Source organism: Geotrypetes seraphini, chromosome 3 (assembly GCF_902459505.1).
Source record: "Geotrypetes seraphini chromosome 3, aGeoSer1.1, whole genome shotgun sequence".
In the NCBI taxonomy this organism is placed as follows: domain Eukaryota; kingdom Metazoa; phylum Chordata; class Amphibia; order Gymnophiona; family Dermophiidae; genus Geotrypetes; species Geotrypetes seraphini.
The window spans coordinates 334,776,574-334,793,525 of NC_047086.1; the positions used below are offsets into that span (position 1 = coordinate 334,776,574).

Below are 16,952 nucleotides of genomic sequence, written 5' to 3' on the forward strand. Positions count from 1 at the left end.
GCGGAGGAGCGTGTTGGCCTGGTTGAGGACCTGGCTGCTTTGGCGGGCTTCCAGGATCCTCTAGAGGGGACGCCTGTTGGCAGCGGGGCGGCGGGTTTCCCGTCTTCCAGAGCAGATGCGTCCGTGGTGCGCTTTTTTATTCAGAGGGATGAGCTTTTAGACCTGTGTAGCAGGTCTCCTTGGTGCTGCATTTTTGCAGTGGCGCCGCCGGAGACCCCGCGTATGGGGGCCCCTCTGCTTCAGGGGGTCTGTCCTGGTTCCCGCTCTTTTCCTGTGCGTCAGGATTTGCGGGATTTTGTGTTGGCGCAGTGGCCTATGGGCGCAGTTTCGTTTGGTGTGCGCCTTGGCTCTTGGGTATCCCGTCCCGGAGGGAGGTAGGGCTACCTTAATTTCGCCAATGGGGAACGCGGTGGTCTCGGCACTTCCTAAGCGGCATACCGTGCCTGTTATGGACGGTTCTGCTCTTAGGGTCTCGGAGGCGCGTGCGTTAGAGACTCTTCTTAAGTATGATTTTGATGTCTCTGCCTTTGGGGTCCAGGCGGCTGTTTGTGGGGAGCTAGTCGCTCGCGCCGTGTTTCGGTGGGCTGAGCGTGTCCTGGATCGGGAGTCTGATGACTGGTCTCTAGTGGATCAGGAGGTAGCGAAGATTGCGATGGCTACCTCGTTCCTCTCAGATGCTCTTTATGACTTGGTGCGGATTTCGGCTAAGTCTATGGCATGGCCGCGCGGCGTATTTTGTGGCTGCGCGCTTGGGCGGCGGATTCTGTGTCCAAAGCTAAGTTTACTAAAGTTCCCTTTAGGGGGTCTTTTTGTTTGGAGAGGAATTAGATGAGTTGATTCAGACTCTGACGGACTCGAAGGTGCCCCGTCTGCCTGAGGACCGTGCCCGCCCTGCGTCTAGGTGTGGGGCTGCCCGGGGGCGTTTGCGGGAATTTCGCAAGTATCGCCCGGGGCGTGGGGCTGCTTCTTTCCCGGCTCAGGGTTTTTCCCGGGGTCGGTTCTTCCAGCGCATGCAGCCCTTTCGGGGGGCCCGTCGGGGGGCAGGGAATCCCTCCGCCGGTTCCCCCGCTTCCCGTCCTGCGCAATGACTCCTTGCCGGCGCCCCCTTTGGTTCCGGTGGGGGCCCGGCTGCGCAAATTTTTTCCCCAAATGGGCCGAGATCGCGTCCGATCAGTGGGTCCTTGAGGTGGTGCGGGACGGTTACGCTCTGGAGTTTACCCGCTCTCTGCCGGACCTTTTCCTCGCTTCTCCATGTCAGACTCCATGGAAGACGCAGGCTTTTCGTCAGACCCTTCAGCGTTTGCTAGATCTCGAGGCAGTGGTGCCGGTGTCCCCTACGGAGTGGGGCACCGGCAGGTACTCCATTTACTTTGTGGTGGCCATAAAGGAGGGGACCTTTCGGCCCATCCTGGATTTGAAAGGGGTCAACAGAGCTCTCAAGATTCCGTCTTTCCGCATGGAAACGCTGCGGTCAGTCATTCTGGCGGTTCAGCCGGGGGAGTTTCTTACGTCTCTCGATCTGACGGAGGCCTACTTGCAGGTTCCAATTCGGGCCTCTCATCAGCACTTCCTTCGCTTTGCGATCTTGGGGCGGCACTTTCAGTTCTGTGCGCTTCCCTTTGGTCTGGCCACGGCTCCTCGGACGTTCACCACGGTAATGGTGGTCGTCGCGGCAGCCTTGCGGTCGGTGGGCATCCTGGTTCACCCCTACCTGGACGACTGGTTGATTCGGGCAAAGTCGTTGCAGGAGAGCTCCCGGGTTACGGCTCGGGTGGTGGAGTTTCTCCGGTCGCTGGGCTGGGTGGTCAACTTTTCCAAGAGTCGGTTGGTCCCGGCTCAGCGTCTGGAGTGCCTTGGGGTTATGTTCGACATCTCCTTGGGGAAGGTCTTCCTTCCAGAGGCCCGGGTGAGCAAATTGCAATCTCAGATTCGCCTGCTTTTGGCGTCCCGGGGTCCTCGGGCGCGAGATTTCCTCCAAGTCCTGGGGTCAATGGCGGCGTCCCTGGACGTGGTGAGGTGGGCGCGGGCCCACATGCGTCCTCTTCAGTATGCTCTGCTCCGGAGGTGGTCTCCCCGGAGGCAAGATTTGGATGTTCCGGTTCCCCTGCGAGGCTTGGCGCGCTGCAGTCTGCGCTGGTGGCTCCGGACCCCTCACCTGGTTCAGGGGGTGGGTCTGGATCTCCCGCAGTGGACGGTGCTCCTTACAGATGCGAGTCTCCTCGGTTGGGGGGCTCAGTTTATGGGCCACTCAGCTCGGGGCACCTGGTCCGCGGAGGAGGCCTCCTGGTCGATCAACGGGTTGGAGACCAGAGCGGTCAGGCTGGCGCTGTTAGCTTTCCACTCCCTTTTGCTGGGCAAGTCGGTCAGAGTCCTGTCGGACAATGCCATGGCGGTGGCTTATGTCAATCGTCAGGGGGGCACCAAGAGCACTCCTGTGGCGCAGGAGGCGGCTCGGCTCATGGTTTGGGCGGAGTCCCATCTTCTGGACCTCTCGGCTTCTCATATAGCCGGGGTAGAAAATGTTCAGGCAGACTTCCTCAGTCGTCACTTCCTGGATCCAGGAGAGTGGTTTCTCGGCGCCGGAGCGTTTCGGTTGATAGTGCAAGATTGGGGGCAGCCCCTGATGGACCTGATGGCCACGAGTGGCAACGCCAAAGTGCCCCGCTTCTTCAGTCGTCGCAGGGAAGGGCTGGCCGAGGGTCTGGATGCTCTGGTCCAGCCGTGGCCAACGGAGGGGCTGTTGTATGTGTTCCCTCCTTGGCCGCTGGTGGGCAGAGTGCTTCTTCGCATTGTTCACCATCCGGGTTTGGTGGTGCTGGTGGCTCCGGATTGGCCTCGACGTCCGTGGTATGCGGATCTGGTGAGGCACCTGGTGGCGGTTCCTCTTTCTCTGCCTCTCTCGGACGACCTTCTGATGCAGGGTCCCATTCCCATGTTCGACCCGTCTCTCTTCTGTCTTACGGCGTGGCTCTTGAAAGGGGTCGCCTTAGCAAGAAGGGATATTCAGACAAGGTGATCGCTACACTGTTGGGGTCCCGGAGGCTTTCTACCTCTTGGGCTTATGTGCGGGTTTGGCGTCTCTTTGAGGAATGGTGTCGGGCGCGGGGAGTGACCTCTTTTCGCGCTTCTCTGCCTAACATTCTAGAGTTCTTGCAGGATGGCCTGGATAGAGGCCTGGCTTGGTCTTCTCTCCGGGTTCATCTTGCGGCCCTGTCGGCCTTTCGAGGGTTGGTGTCAGGTCAGCGTTTATCGGCTCTTCCTGATGTGATTCGGTTTCTGCGGGCGGCCAAGTTGCTTAGGCCTCCCCTACGGCCCTCGGTTCCCTCTTGGGATCTTAATCTGGTTCTCTCTGTTTTGGTGCGCCCGCCTTTCGAGCCCTTGGACGACTGTTCTTTGAAGGACCTTACTTTGAAGGCGGTCTTTTTGGTGGCCATTACTTCTGCTAGGCGTATTTCTGAGCTGCAGGCTTTCTCTTGTAGGGCTCCCTTCTTGGAGTTGTCTAGGGAGCGGGTCGTCTTGCGGCCTGTTCCTTCCTTTCTGCCGAAGGTTGTTTCTCCTTTTCATGTCGATCATTCGGTGGTTCTCCCGGTCTTGGGTGGTCGGGAGGGCTCTTCTGAGCAACGGCAGCTGCGCAAGTTGGATGTCGGTCGGGTCCTTCGCTCTGATGTGCAGCGGACCCAGGAATTCCGGAAGTCCGATCATCTCTTTGTCCTCCTGGCTGGTCCTCGTCGGGGAGCTGGCGCTTCTAAGGCTACTATTGCGCGCTGGATCAAGGAGACGATTGCTTCCGCTTATCTTCTGAAACAGCAGCCTGTTCCGGAGTTTCTCAAGGCTCATTCCACTCGGGGTCAGGCGGCTTCTTGGGCTGAGTCGTCGCTCGTGCCTCCGGTGGATATTTGTAAGGCTGCGGTTTGGTCCTCCTTGTATTCTTTTGTTAGACATTATCGGGTAGATGTTCAGGCGCGTCGGGACGCGGTGTTCGGTGAGCGTGTTCTGGTATCGGCCCTTCGGGGGTCCCGCCCGTGAGAGGGACTGCTTTGGTACGTCCCATTCGTAAAGTTAACCTCTACTGGTCTGGAGAGTGCTAAAGAAGGAGAAATTAGGTTCTTACCTGCTAATTTACTTTCTTTTAGCTTCTCCAGACCAGTAGAGGTCCCCACCCTGTCTGTTGTTGTTGTTGTTGTTGGGGCTGTTTTCGCGGGCAGTTTTTGTTTTTTGCTGCGGGTTCTAGTATTTTTCTAGGGCCGGGGAGAATTAAAGAACAGCGGCTGTGGCTCGGCTGGCTTAGCTGGCGAGCTGTGGGGACATTTTCCTTCGGGTATTTCTCCTCTGCATTTTCCAACAGCATTTGGGTATGTTATTTGTTACTCCTGTTCGGAGTATTGTTTTCTTCCTGTTTTCCAGTTCTTGGTTCTGCTTGGCTATTCGGCAGACTGAGGGAAATAGAGAAGGGAGGATAGTATATACTGTCCCAAAGTTTTGTTTTCAGTCTCCACCTGCTGATCATGATTAGATATATACCCATTCGTAAAGTTAACCTCTACTGGTCTGGAGAAGCTAAAAGAAAGTAAATTAGCAGGTAAGAACCTAATTTCTCCTTCTCTGTACCCTTTTCCTCTATTGCCTACTCCACCCCCTCTTCCTTGCTGCGCTGTATGCTTGGAAAAATCTGCCTGAATCAGCATGCCAGTTTTCATTTCTGGTGGTATTTAAATTCTGACTCGAAGCCCACTTTTTCAAAGCTGCATTTAAAGTCCTAATAGATTCCAAAGTCTAATGTTATATCTGTTTCTCATTCCCTCTGCAGCCCCTACCCTCTCTTCTTCTTCATCCCTTTGTATCCCCCTTCATGAAGAGTGTATATTGATCCGTCCTGTGTATCTGTCATAATTAGATTGTAAGCTCTTTTGAGCATGAATTATCCTTTTTTTTATTTTTTTTTTTGACTCTACAGTGCTGAGTGCATCTCGTAGCACTATAGAAATAAGTAGTAGTAGGTTTGAGTGAGTAAAAAAGGTTTAGAACAGGTGTAATTGACGAAGGTTATTCTGATTGCCAATCAACATTGTGCACTTAAGGGCACATGATGGTTGGATGCCTTGATTAAAGAAGACCAATGGATAACGGTGTCTGTACATGATGAATTCCCAAACAGCTTACTCCCAAGCAACAACGTGTGGAGGATGCAAACCAGTTCCTGAGATGGTATGAAGAAGATCTGAGAATTCTGAAGAAAATTGTCACCAGCAACAAGACATGGGTGCAGCACTGCGACCCAGAGAGCAAAAAACAAAGCATAACGAAGTAAAGGAAGCAATGCTCACTTGGCTTTGGGAACAGCTGAAAAACTTTTCTGCAGCAATGCAGAAGCTAGTTCAATGATACAACACATGTCTTGAATTTTGCTTTTAGTTTCTGGCTTACCCTCATACTACTACTATTCATTATTTCTATAACACTACCAGATGTACGAGTCACAAAGAAGACAGTCCCGGCTCAAAAGAGCTTACAATCTAAATAGACAAACAGGATGTCATGGATACAGTTAAGGGGTATGGTTAAACTGCTGGCTGGGTTGGTGGGCAGTAGGGAGTAGGGTTATGGATTGAAAGGTTATATCAAAAAGGTAGGTGTTCAGTCTTTTAAACAAGATAAGGGAAGGGGGTTTGGCAGACAAACTCTGGTAATTTATTTCAGGCATAGGGGGCAGCTAAATGAAAGGAACAGCCTAGAATTGGCAGTGGCGAAGTGTACAGCTAAGGGCAGCTTATCTGATGAACGGAGTTCTCTGGGAGGTGTATAAGGTGAGAGGAGAGTGTGGTGCAGGGGTTAATGCTACAGCCTCAGCACCCTGGGGTCGCGGGTTCAAACCCACGCTGCTCTTTGTGACCCTGAACAAAGTCGCTTAATCCCCCCATTGTCCCAGGTACATTAGATAGATTGTGAGCCCACCAGGACAGACAGGGAAAAATGCTTGAGTACCTGAATACACTCATATAAACTGTTCTGAGCTCTCCTGGGAGAATGGTATAGAAAATTGAATAATTAAAAATATGTTGAGGGGCAGCAGAATGAACACACGTAGATAAGCAATAGGAGCTTGAACTGTATGAGAAGGCAGCTAGGGAGCCAGTGAAGTGATTTAAGGAGAGGGGTGACATGAGTGTAGCAAGGTTGGTAGAAAATGAATCGTGAAGGGAGACACAATACTTGTGAAATATATAATGAGCACAAATCAAAACATTTAAACATAGATATCATGCTAATGTTTCTATAATATAGCTTATCCTGTAGCTTAGGGGTCAAATGCAGATATTAGATGGAGACAAGATAGAGCGGTACAGAGTACTTTGGAATAAACAGATGGGAGGCTGATCTCGAGACAACGTATATAGTTAAGGTATTAGGAACTGAGTTAGTATATGTGGTATCTAGTCCTGGTGCAGAATGAGTGTATAGTCGGTCATAAGAACATAAGAATAGACTTACTGGCTCGGACCAATAGTCCATCAAGCCCAGTAGCCCATTCTCACGGTGACCAATCCAGGTCCCTAGTACCTGGCCAAAACCCAAGGAGTAGCAACATTTCATACTGCTGAGCCAGGGCAAGCAGTGGCTTCCCCTGTGTCTTTCTCAATAACAGACTATGGATTTTTCCTCCAGGAAATTGTCCAAACCTTTCTTATAACTATCTACACTCTCTGCTCTTACCACAATCTCTAGCAATGCATTCCAGAGCTTAACTATTCTCTGAGTGAAAAAATATTTCCTCCTATTGGTTTTAAAAGTATTTCCTTGTAACTTCGATTTGTTCCCTAGTCTTTGTAATTTTTGACGGTGAAAATTCAATCTACTTGTACCCATTCTACTCCACTCGGGATTTTGTAGACTTCAATCATATCTCCCCTCAGCAGTCACCCTATGTATTAAAGGCTTAGGTGAAGAGCCAGGCTTTCACATGCTTCCTGAAGTAGACGTAGTCTAGAGTTAGATATAGCTCCTCTGGGAATAACTTCCAGAGCATGGGGTCTACTCCTGAGAAGGATTGCTGGCAGGTATTATCTGTACCCTCATCAAAAGAAGTTAGGATGATGCCCCCGTGAGGTCCTTCAGAGGTCTCAAAGGTGTTTAAAGGACTAGCTTGTTCTTTATTCTGGTCCATTTGTTCCATTTTCTTCTTGAATTATATACAGACTGTCTTTAAGCCTGTTACATTAACGGGTGCTAGAATAGATGTCTGTCTGTGTTTCTTTCTTTCTTTCTCTCTCTCTCCTTGGCTGCTGTCTGTATCCTTCTGTCTCCCCCCCCCCTCCCCTCCGAGCAAAGCTGTCTGTCCCCAGCACACACCCCCCAAAGCAGCCCCCTTTCCCTCTCCCGCTGACTCTCTCTCTCTGGCCCCCTTTCTCTGTCTTTCTGTTCCTCTCCCTGCCCCTGTGTCTTTCTTTCTTTCTTTCTGTCTCACTCCCTCCCGCTGTTTGTCCGTCATTTTTCCCCATTGCCCTGTGCAGCAGCATTTCCATCCCACTTCCCTATGCAGCAGCAACAGCATTTCCCTCCTATCCCCCCATTTCCTGTGCAGAAACAGTAGCAGCATTTTCCCCCACCCACCCTTTCCCTGCTCCATTCGGCCTGCTCCTGACCCTCCCACCGCCGACAAACCTTGGGGCTCCAGCTGCGTAGGCAGCACTTTAAACACGCTGCTTCGCGGCCTTCTACTGCCTATTTCCTCTGCCGCGTCTCTCTCCGATGATGTCATCAGACGCAGCTGAGAAAATCGGCAGTAGAAGGGCGCAAAGCAGCGTGTTTATAGTGCTGCCTACGCCGCTGGAGCCGGGAGGTTTGTGGAGGGTCAACAGCCGGAGCGGGGCTGCTGTCCACCACTCGATTGCTGCCACTGGTGCTGCCTACGCCGCTGGAGCCGGGAGGTTAGGAGAGAGAGAGAGAGCACAGTTGCGCGCCTCCAGCCCCTGCATGCGCCCTGAGGTTTAGAATGTTGCCACAGAAGCACACCTCAGGGCGCCAGCGCTCACAAATTTTCAAGAGCGCATGCGCCTCTAGCATTTTATTATTATTGATTGTACAATTTTTTTTCCTTTCCTCTAAATGAACTTTAATATTTGCTGGAATGTGGGGAGGGGGGTTCTTAATTTTGCTTGCATTGTGCTTTTCCTTAACAATTTTTGCAATTTCAATTTAAAAAAAAAACAAGTCACTCCATATGTGAGGTTGGAGCAGTTTTCAAAAGTAATTTACCTAGGTAATGAAGCAGTAATCTAAGTAAATTCCCCGAGCTAAAAATTGCCTATTCGGTGGGTATGGGGTTGGGGGTGGGAGGAAGATGAGAGTAGGGGAGGTAAAGCAAATGCAGAGATTTTGTTTTGAAAGTATACATGCTTTGTTCCTCTTTATAAGACAGATTCAAAGCACCTGTGGTCCCCAAAGTCTGACTTTCTGCTGGGCACTGACTTGCAGGACCTGGAAGCTCCCCCCTGGGGTTTGAAAGTTGCTCATCTAAAGATGGTATTGCCAAATGTAAACTACTTTGGACAATCTGCCAATAGTTTAATGCTTTTGAGTTTTTTCATCCATGCACCTAAAATAATGCCAACTTGCTTTTTTTCTAGGGTTGGTTTGGTCGAATCAAAAATTCGTGTACTTGTTGGAAACTTGGAAAGGAACGAATATATTACTCTAGCACATGTAAATCCCCAATCTTTTCCTGGTAATAAGGAACACTGTGAAGAGTAAGTTGAAGGTCTAAATTTACAGTATACAGTGGTGCCTCACACAACGAACTTAATTCGTTCCAGGAGCAAGTTTGTTATGCGAAAAGTTCGTTATGTGAAACGCGTTTTCCCATAACAATACATGTTAAAAAAAATAATTCGTTCTGCAGCATAAAATATGCTAAGATGACATAAAAAAAGATAAATTTGTCAAAATGGTGAAAATGGTGGTCTTGCTGAGGCCAAACTCTTTGACGAGGTCACACTGTTTTACCCCACATTCACTCCTTCTAATTAATTCCCGTTTCATTTCAACAGAAATCACCTTCCTGCTTTTTTTAGAAGCCATGATATATAAAAAATATTGAGTTTATCTTAAAAGGACGACTGTATACAGTGAGAGAGGGCAGTTAAGCGCAGTGACTAACGACTGCCTGCAGTGCCTGCGCGGAAGGATGCAATACATCGGCAGCTCGGGCGACTTCGTTGTGTGAAACGAAGTTCGTTGTGTGAAACGAAGTTCGTTGTGTGAAACGAAGTTCGTTGTGTGAATCAAGACATGAAGTTCGTTGTGTGCAGCGTTCGTTGTGTGAGGCGTTCGTTATGCGAGGCACCACTGTAAACTGTAATAATGCTCACAATTTAAGTTTTCCTCTTTTACGTGGAAGAAGCAGAAGTATTTTGAAAGCATTAAGGATGAGGGGGGGGGTTGGTATAAAACTGATTATAAAGAAAAATCATCCACCCTTGAGGTTGGCCCTGGTTAGTTTATGCACAAACCAGTGGTCAGTGGTTCACTTGGTAAGCAGACTCCCTTTGATCCTATAGGATAAAAATACAGTTGACTTTTTTTTTTTTAAATCTCAAAAAGGGCAGGAGCTACTTAGAGGTCTACCTGAAGCCCATGGAAGCACAATTGACTTTTCCTAAATAACTGTTAGGCATACTGTCAAAGCTGGTAAAATTTTTAAAGTTTGTAGATGCTGCATCTAATGTACATTTGAAGCATACTTCTTGGAGGAGTTTGCATAATACAGAATTCTACCCAGGTACTAGACTGCAACAATGACACTCCTGAAAACAACTCCAAATTAATAATGAATCAACTTAATATGCCTTATTTTTATGCACTCATAACAGCAAATGAGGTAGCAGACCATCAAATATCAGCCTTCACCATCGCATCGGCCCGGGCTCCCCTTGAAGAGGAAGGGAGCCGGGACACGAGGAGACCTGCAGCTGCACTTCTGTAGCTGTTCGAGTTGCCTTTTTGTCTTTTTTTTTGGTTTCCAGGCAGGGAGGTGAGCCGGGGACGCTGAGGAGAGGAGGACTGGGGAGGCAGGCAGATCGGGGTCGAGGCGAGAGTTAGCTCCGCCCACCCCGCGCGTCACAGGTCGCATCGGCCCGGGCTCCCCTTGAAGAGGAAGGGAGCCGGTACACGAGGAGACCTGCAGCTGCACTTCTGTAGCTGTTCGAGTTGCCTTTTTGTCTTTTTTTTGGTTTCCAGGCAGGGAGGTGAGCCGGGGACGCTGAGGAGAGGAGGACTGGGGAGGCAGGCAGATCGGGGTCGAGGCGAGAGTTAGCTCCGCCCACCCCGCGCGTCACAGGTCGCATCGGCCCGGGCTCCCCTTGAAGAGGAAGGGAGCCGGTACACGAGGAGACCTGCAGCTGCACTTCTGTAGCTGTTCGAGTTGCCTTTTTGTCTTTTTTTTGGTTTCCAGGCAGGGAGGTGAGCCGGGGACGCTGAGGAGAGGAGGACTGGGGAGGCAGGCAGATCGGGGTCGAGGCGAGAGTTAGCTCCGCCCACCCCGCGCGTCACAGGTCGCATCGGCCCGGGCTCCCCTTGAAGAGGAAGGGAGCCAACGGCGCCCAGCCGTTCGGCGCGCGGCGAAGGCGAGCGGTAAAGGCGCTCGCCTTAGCGAGAGCGCCTTTGCGAAGGAGCCTTAAGAAGGAGCCCAGGCAGCCCAGCAGCAAACCTAACTTTAACCTAAATTAAAAAAAAAAAAAAAAAAAAAAATTTTCTTCTCTCCACTTTCTTCTTCTCTACCCTTTCGGCTTCTCATTCTTCTCTCTCTCTCTCTACCCTTTCAGCTTCTCACTCTTCTCTCTCTCTCTACTCTTTCAACTAGCTGCACGCCGAAAGCCACTCTCAACCACCGAGGGACCGCAGGAGCAAAGAGAAGGATATGGAGGCTACAGGAACCCAGCAGAGCTACCCAGTTTACTGCGTCGAGTGTCATATGTATGACTACCTCCCCTCCGGGAGGCGGGCATACATATGCGGTCGGTGTCAGGAACTGGAAAGCCTGAGGATGGAGGTCGGCAGATTGAGGGTCAAGGTCCAGGAACTGGAGGGACTGGAGGGACTGCGCGACACAGAGGAGACGAGCTGGTCAACCAAGGACACAGACGGAGCTGGCCTCATTGTGGACCAGGTGAGGGACCTCGAGAGATTCATCGAAGAGGCCTATAGGAAGGCGGGAGGACAGGACCAGCAGCTGCACAGACGGATGTCGGCAGACGAGACCCAGGATCCACAAGGCGACACCGAGGAAGGACCTAGCGGAGGAACCACGCAAGAGGAGGAGACCGTGACTCACCGAGACCCCGAGGGTGAGACACCACACTACACCGAGGACACGGACCTGAGACAGAGGAGGTTGCTGAGGAAAGGGAAGTCTGCTATTGTGGTGGGAGACTCGATCTTGAGAGAGGTAGATAGTCACGTAGCTGGAGGAAGGGAGGACCGGCTAGTGACTTGTCTCCCAGGGGCCAAGACACGAGACGTCACTGATAAAATCGAGAGGATCCTGGACGGAGCAGAGGCAGAGGAGACTGTGGTGATAATCCACGTCGGAACAAATGATGTGAGCCGGAGGAACTTCAGCATGGCCACGCTGACTGACCAGTTCAGGGTCCTGGGACGAAAACTGAAGCGGAGTACCCGGAGGATAGCGTTCTCAGAGATCCTGCCTGTACCGAGAGCAGATGCAAAGAGGCAGGCAGACATCCAGGCTGTGAATGCATGGTTGAGGAGATGGTGCCAGGAGGAGGGCTTCCACTTTGTGAGGAACTGGACGTCCTTCTGGGGAAAGAGTAAGCTCTACCGGCGGGACGGCCTGCACCTGAGCACAGAGGGAACTAGACTACTGGCTGCCAATGTGAAGAAGGAGATCGAGAGGGCTTTAAACTGAGGAGAGGGGGAAAGCCGACAGCTGATCTGATGTTGACGCTTCGGACAACAGTATCCAGAACAGATGCTGAACGGGCTGACTGCACGGAGGAAGTAGAGAGACCAGTGGATCTTATGATCAGACAGCGAGGGAAACAACAGGTAAAGGGAGCTTGCTGGGAAGAGACTAAAGGGCATGGAGACACAGGGGGACTGGGTGGCGCGAGGGCGAAAGCTGAGGGTATCATAGGGGCTACACAAGGCGAGGGGGATCGAACAGAGGCAGGGGCCCAGGAGGGGGCAAGAAAACCCAGAGGAAAAGCGGGGAAGTGGGGTGGCGGAAATGTGGGGAAGCTGAAAGCTACGAGGGTAAAGGCTGAGGGCCAAGCAGAAGTACAGGGAACAGGAGAGGCGGCCCAGGTGAATGCAGAGGTGGAGAAAAAACAACGGGACCTGCGGTGCTTATACGCAAATGCAAGAAGCCTCATGGCCAAGATGGGTGAACTAGAGGTCGTGGCCAAGGGGGAAGACCTAGATATAATTGGAATTACAGAAACATGGTGGACAGAGCAGAATCAATGGGATGTGGCGCTACCGGGGTACAAGCTCTACAGGAGAGACAGGACCCACAAGAAGGGGGGAGGCATAGCACTATATATAAAAGACTCTATCTACTCGGTCAGGATGGATATGGCAACGAAGGCAGAAGGGCTGGAATCGCTATGGGTCAAATTGCCGGGAAACAAGGGTGCAGACATAAAACTGGGGCTGTATTATCGCCCACCTGGTGCGCTGGAAGGAGTCGGACACGACTTGGAAGCTGAACTGAGACAGGAGTGCAGGACTGGAAGTGTAACAGTGATGGGGGACTTCAACTACCCGGGGATAGACTGGAGTACGGGTCACTCCAACTGCACTAGGGAAACAGGATTTGTAGAAGCTGTGAGGGACTGCTTTATGGAGCAACTGATCAGGAAACCGACGCGGGGGAGTGCTACTCTTGACCTCATCCTGAACGGATTAGGAGGGCCTGCAAGAGGGGTAGAAGTGGGAGGACCACTAGGCAACAGTGACCACAATGCGATCAGATTCACTTTAGAAAGGGGGACACCCATAGTAAGGAGGACCGCAACAACTGCGCTCAACTTCAAGAAGGGGAACTATGTTGCTATGAGGGAAATGGTGGGGAGGAAGCTCAGAAACATCTTTAGGATGGAGACTGTGGAAAGCGCCTGGACCCTATTCAGGGACACCCTGCAGGAAGCACAAAAAATGTACGTCCCCAGTTTCAGGAAAGGCTGCAAGAACAAGCGGTCAAAGGACCCGATTTGGATCTCAGCAGAAGTAAAGAGGGCAATAAACGACAAAAAAGTATCCTTCCGGAGATGGAAAAAGGATCCAACGGAGGAAAATCACCAGGCGCACAGGAAATGCCAAAAAGAATGCCACCGAGAGGTTAGAAAAGCAAAAGGGAAATACGAAGAGGGGCTGGCCAGGGAGGCGAAAAACTTCAAGGCATTCTTCAGTTACGTAAAGGGGAAACGACCAGCGAGAGAGGAGGTGGGGCCGTTGGACGATGGGGATAGGAGGGGAGTGATTAAAGAGGATAAAGAGGTAGCTGAGAGGCTGAACACGTTCTTCTCGTCTGTTTTCACGAGAGAAGACACATCTAATATACCGGACTTGGAGGAGCTCATGAGTGGGGAACAGGCTGAGAAATTGGAGCACATAGAGGTAAGTAAGGAGGATGTCCTCAAACAGATAGACAGGTTAAAATGCGGCAAATCACCGGGTCCGGACGGGATCCACCCGAGGGTTCTGAAGGAGCTAAGACAAGAAATAGCGGGCACAATCCAGCATGTTTGTAACCTATCCTTGAAAACTGGAGAGGTACCAGAGGACTGGAAATTGGCGAATGTCACACCTATCTTCAAAAAGGGATCGAGGGGTGACCCCGGGAACTACAGGCCGGTGAGCCTGACTTCAATTATAGGGAAGATGGTGGAAGCTATGATAAAGGACGGCATTTGCGAGCACATTGAGAGAAATGGCCTACTGAGAACAAGCCAGCACGGATTCTGTAAGGGAAGGTCATGCTTAACGAACCTTCTGTACTTCTTTGAGGGAATAAGCAGTCGGGTGGACAATGGGGAACCCATCGACATCATTTACCTCGATTTTCAAAAGGCTTTCGACAAGGTGCCACATGAAAGGCTGCTTAGGAAGCTGTGGAACCATGGGGTGGGAGGGGATGTGCACCGATGGATAGAGCACTGGTTGTCGGGTAGACTGCAGAGGGTCGGAGTAAAGGGCCAATATTCTGACTGGCGGGGAGTCACGAGCGGTGTGCCGCAGGGATCGGTGCTGGGGCCGTTACTCTTCAACATATTTATCAATGACCTGGAAAAGGAGGCAAAGTGCGAGGTTATAAAATTTGCAGACGATACCAAACTGTGCGGCAGAGTTAGCTCCAGGGAGGAGTGTGAGGACCTGCAAAGGGACCTAGACAAGCTGGAAGACTGGGCGAACAAATGGCAAATGCGCTTTAACGTGGAAAAATGCAAGGTCATGCATATAGGGGAAAAAAAAACCCGTTGTTCAACTACAAATTGGGGGGGGCATTGTTGGGAGAAAGCAGTCTTGAGAGAGACTTGGGAGTGCTGGTGGATGCATCACTGAAGCCATCTGCACAGTGCGCAGCGGCCTCAAAAAAAGCCAACAGGATGCTGGGCATCATAAAAAGGGGCATAACAACCAGGACGAGGGAAGTCATCTTGCCACTGTATCGAGCGATGGTGCGTCCGCATCTGGAATATTGCGTTCAATATTGGTCGCCGTACCTCAAGAAGGACATGGCGGTACTCGAGAGAGTCCAAAGGAGAGCAACGAAACTGGTAAGAGGGCTGGAACACTGCCCATATGCCGAGAGGTTGGATAGGCTGGGGCTCTTCTCTCTGGAAAAAAGGAGGCTCAGGGGTGATATGATAGAGACCTTCAAGATCATGAGGGGCATAGAGAGGGTGGATAGGGACAGTTTCTTCAGACTGAAGGGGACAACAGGTACGAGGGGGCATTCGGAGAAACTGAAGGGAGATATGTTCAAAACGAATGCAAGGAAGTTTTTTTTTCACCCAAAGGGTCGTGGACACTTGGAATGCGCTACCGGAGGACGTGATTGGGCAGAGTACGGTACAAGGATTCAAACAGAGACTGGATGGATTCCTGAGGGATAAAGGGATCGTGGGATACTGAGAAAGCTAACCAGAAAATAAGTATAGAAACCCGACCAGGTCGTGCATGTGCAAGACCGGAGGGCTAGGACTTTGATGGGAAGATAGGACTCAATAGGAAACCAAGGTGGCATGGGGGCCCCTTCTGGTGATTTGGACAGGTCGTGACCTGTTTGGGCCGCCGCAGGAGCGGACTGCTGGGCAGGATGGACCTATGGTCTGACCCGGCGGAGGCACTGCTTATGTTCTTATGTTCTTATGTTCATAATTGTTGCACTTTTTTTAAATCTCCAAGTGTTCTAGTCTTTCAAAAATTAAAATACTTGGCAATAAATTCACACATTGAAAATATTCATTGTAAATTGTTCACATTAGCTGAAGAAATGTATTCTTATTTACAAATGTCAAAGATGGCAGAAATTCAGTTGCACAATAGATCCCCCCTCCCCGTATAGAATTTGACAAATGTCTTCTCAGTCCCATTACTGACCATAGCAGGAAGAGAACAGCTGCACATCAGGTTATCTTCTGCCCTGAGCTTAATTGCTGCTTCCAACCACTTACAACACCATACAAGAACATGTATCAAATCAGCATTTGAACTTCAGCTTCAGAGGAGGGTATGACCTGTTATATCAGGACAAACGGGCAGCATATTTTCACATGTGGGTGATGTCATTCACAGAGCCTGTTACAGACAGTGTAAAAGTTATATTGTCACTTTAAACTTTCATAGTCTTGAGACTGTCAGTACCACGCATGCATTGGTGCCTTCTCACCCGCAGTCAGCTCATAGGACCATCAGTTCTCAGTTTTCTGCGAAGCTGAGAAGCTGTTATTTTTTTGTTAAAGTCCTTCCGAAAGCACATCAAACTATTATTTTTCGCCTTCCCAGTTATTTTTCATATTTTCTTTCCCATTTTAAATTGTTCATTTTTTTTCTAAAGTCTGTTTTACGGGCCTTTGGACCCTTTTGCTCCTGTTTCTGACTGGGAGCATCAAACTGTTTTGAGTTAACATTTACTCGACCTCCCCAGAACATTAAATCCTTCGATCTTTCATCAGCAGTTTTTTCCCTCGATGTCAAAGCCTTCCAGTGGCTTCAAGCAGTGCACTCAGTGCAACAGGACCATCTGAGCCACTGATCTACAAAATTGGTGTGTTCAGTGCCTCTGTCCTGACCACCTTGTAGACTCTTTGTCGGCACTGCTCTCAATCAATGAAGGCTAAACACTCCAATAAAAGAAATTTTTCAGGTCCACACAGGGAGCATTGAGGTTGTCTGCTGATTCCAACACCAAGCAAACACCTTCAGCGTCGAAGCCAGTACTGGCACCAACACTTTGCTCAGCCTCAGTGGCCTCGCCAGTACTGCCATCTAGGGAACCTAGTAAAAACTAAGAAGCATAATTCCCCTCCAAACGTGCATGGGTATTGTCTCGGGCATCTACATGACCCACCAAGACAAATTCCCCATCTCTTCAGCTGGTGTCTCCTCGGACGTGCTTCATTGAGGTTACCAAAGTCTTGGCACCAGTACATTCTGCACCATCTTTACCGATTACCACAGTACTGGTGCTATCTTTACAGGACCAGATTAAAGAACTAGTACAGATAAGAGTTAGCTGGCATATTACAGACAGGCAGCACAAGCCTTGACTCAAATCAGTACCAGCCAAGTCGGAGTAGAGCGCTGTTGACACAGAGCATCTTGTACTTTCTATCGACGTCACTCAAAGTCTAGGAGAGCTACATCATTTTGGCATCGAAGATCAGCAGGCGTTCAGCAGATTGGTACTATAGATCGAGAAGTACTTCCTGATG

General features: G+C 50.4%; 1 protein-coding gene across 3 annotated transcripts in view; it reads left to right on the forward strand.

Moving 5' to 3' along the window:
- PAPOLG (poly(A) polymerase gamma) overlaps nucleotides 1-16,952 on the forward strand; it is a 144,952-nt gene that overhangs the window by 72,855 nt on the left and 55,145 nt on the right. For all 3 annotated transcript variants that reach the window (XM_033937949.1, XM_033937950.1, XM_033937951.1), the window contains exon 14: nucleotides 8,625-8,744. In XM_033937949.1, coding sequence (XP_033793840.1) covers nucleotides 8,625-8,744 — 120 coding nt within the window. The remainder of the gene's footprint in view (nucleotides 1-8,624; nucleotides 8,745-16,952) is intronic.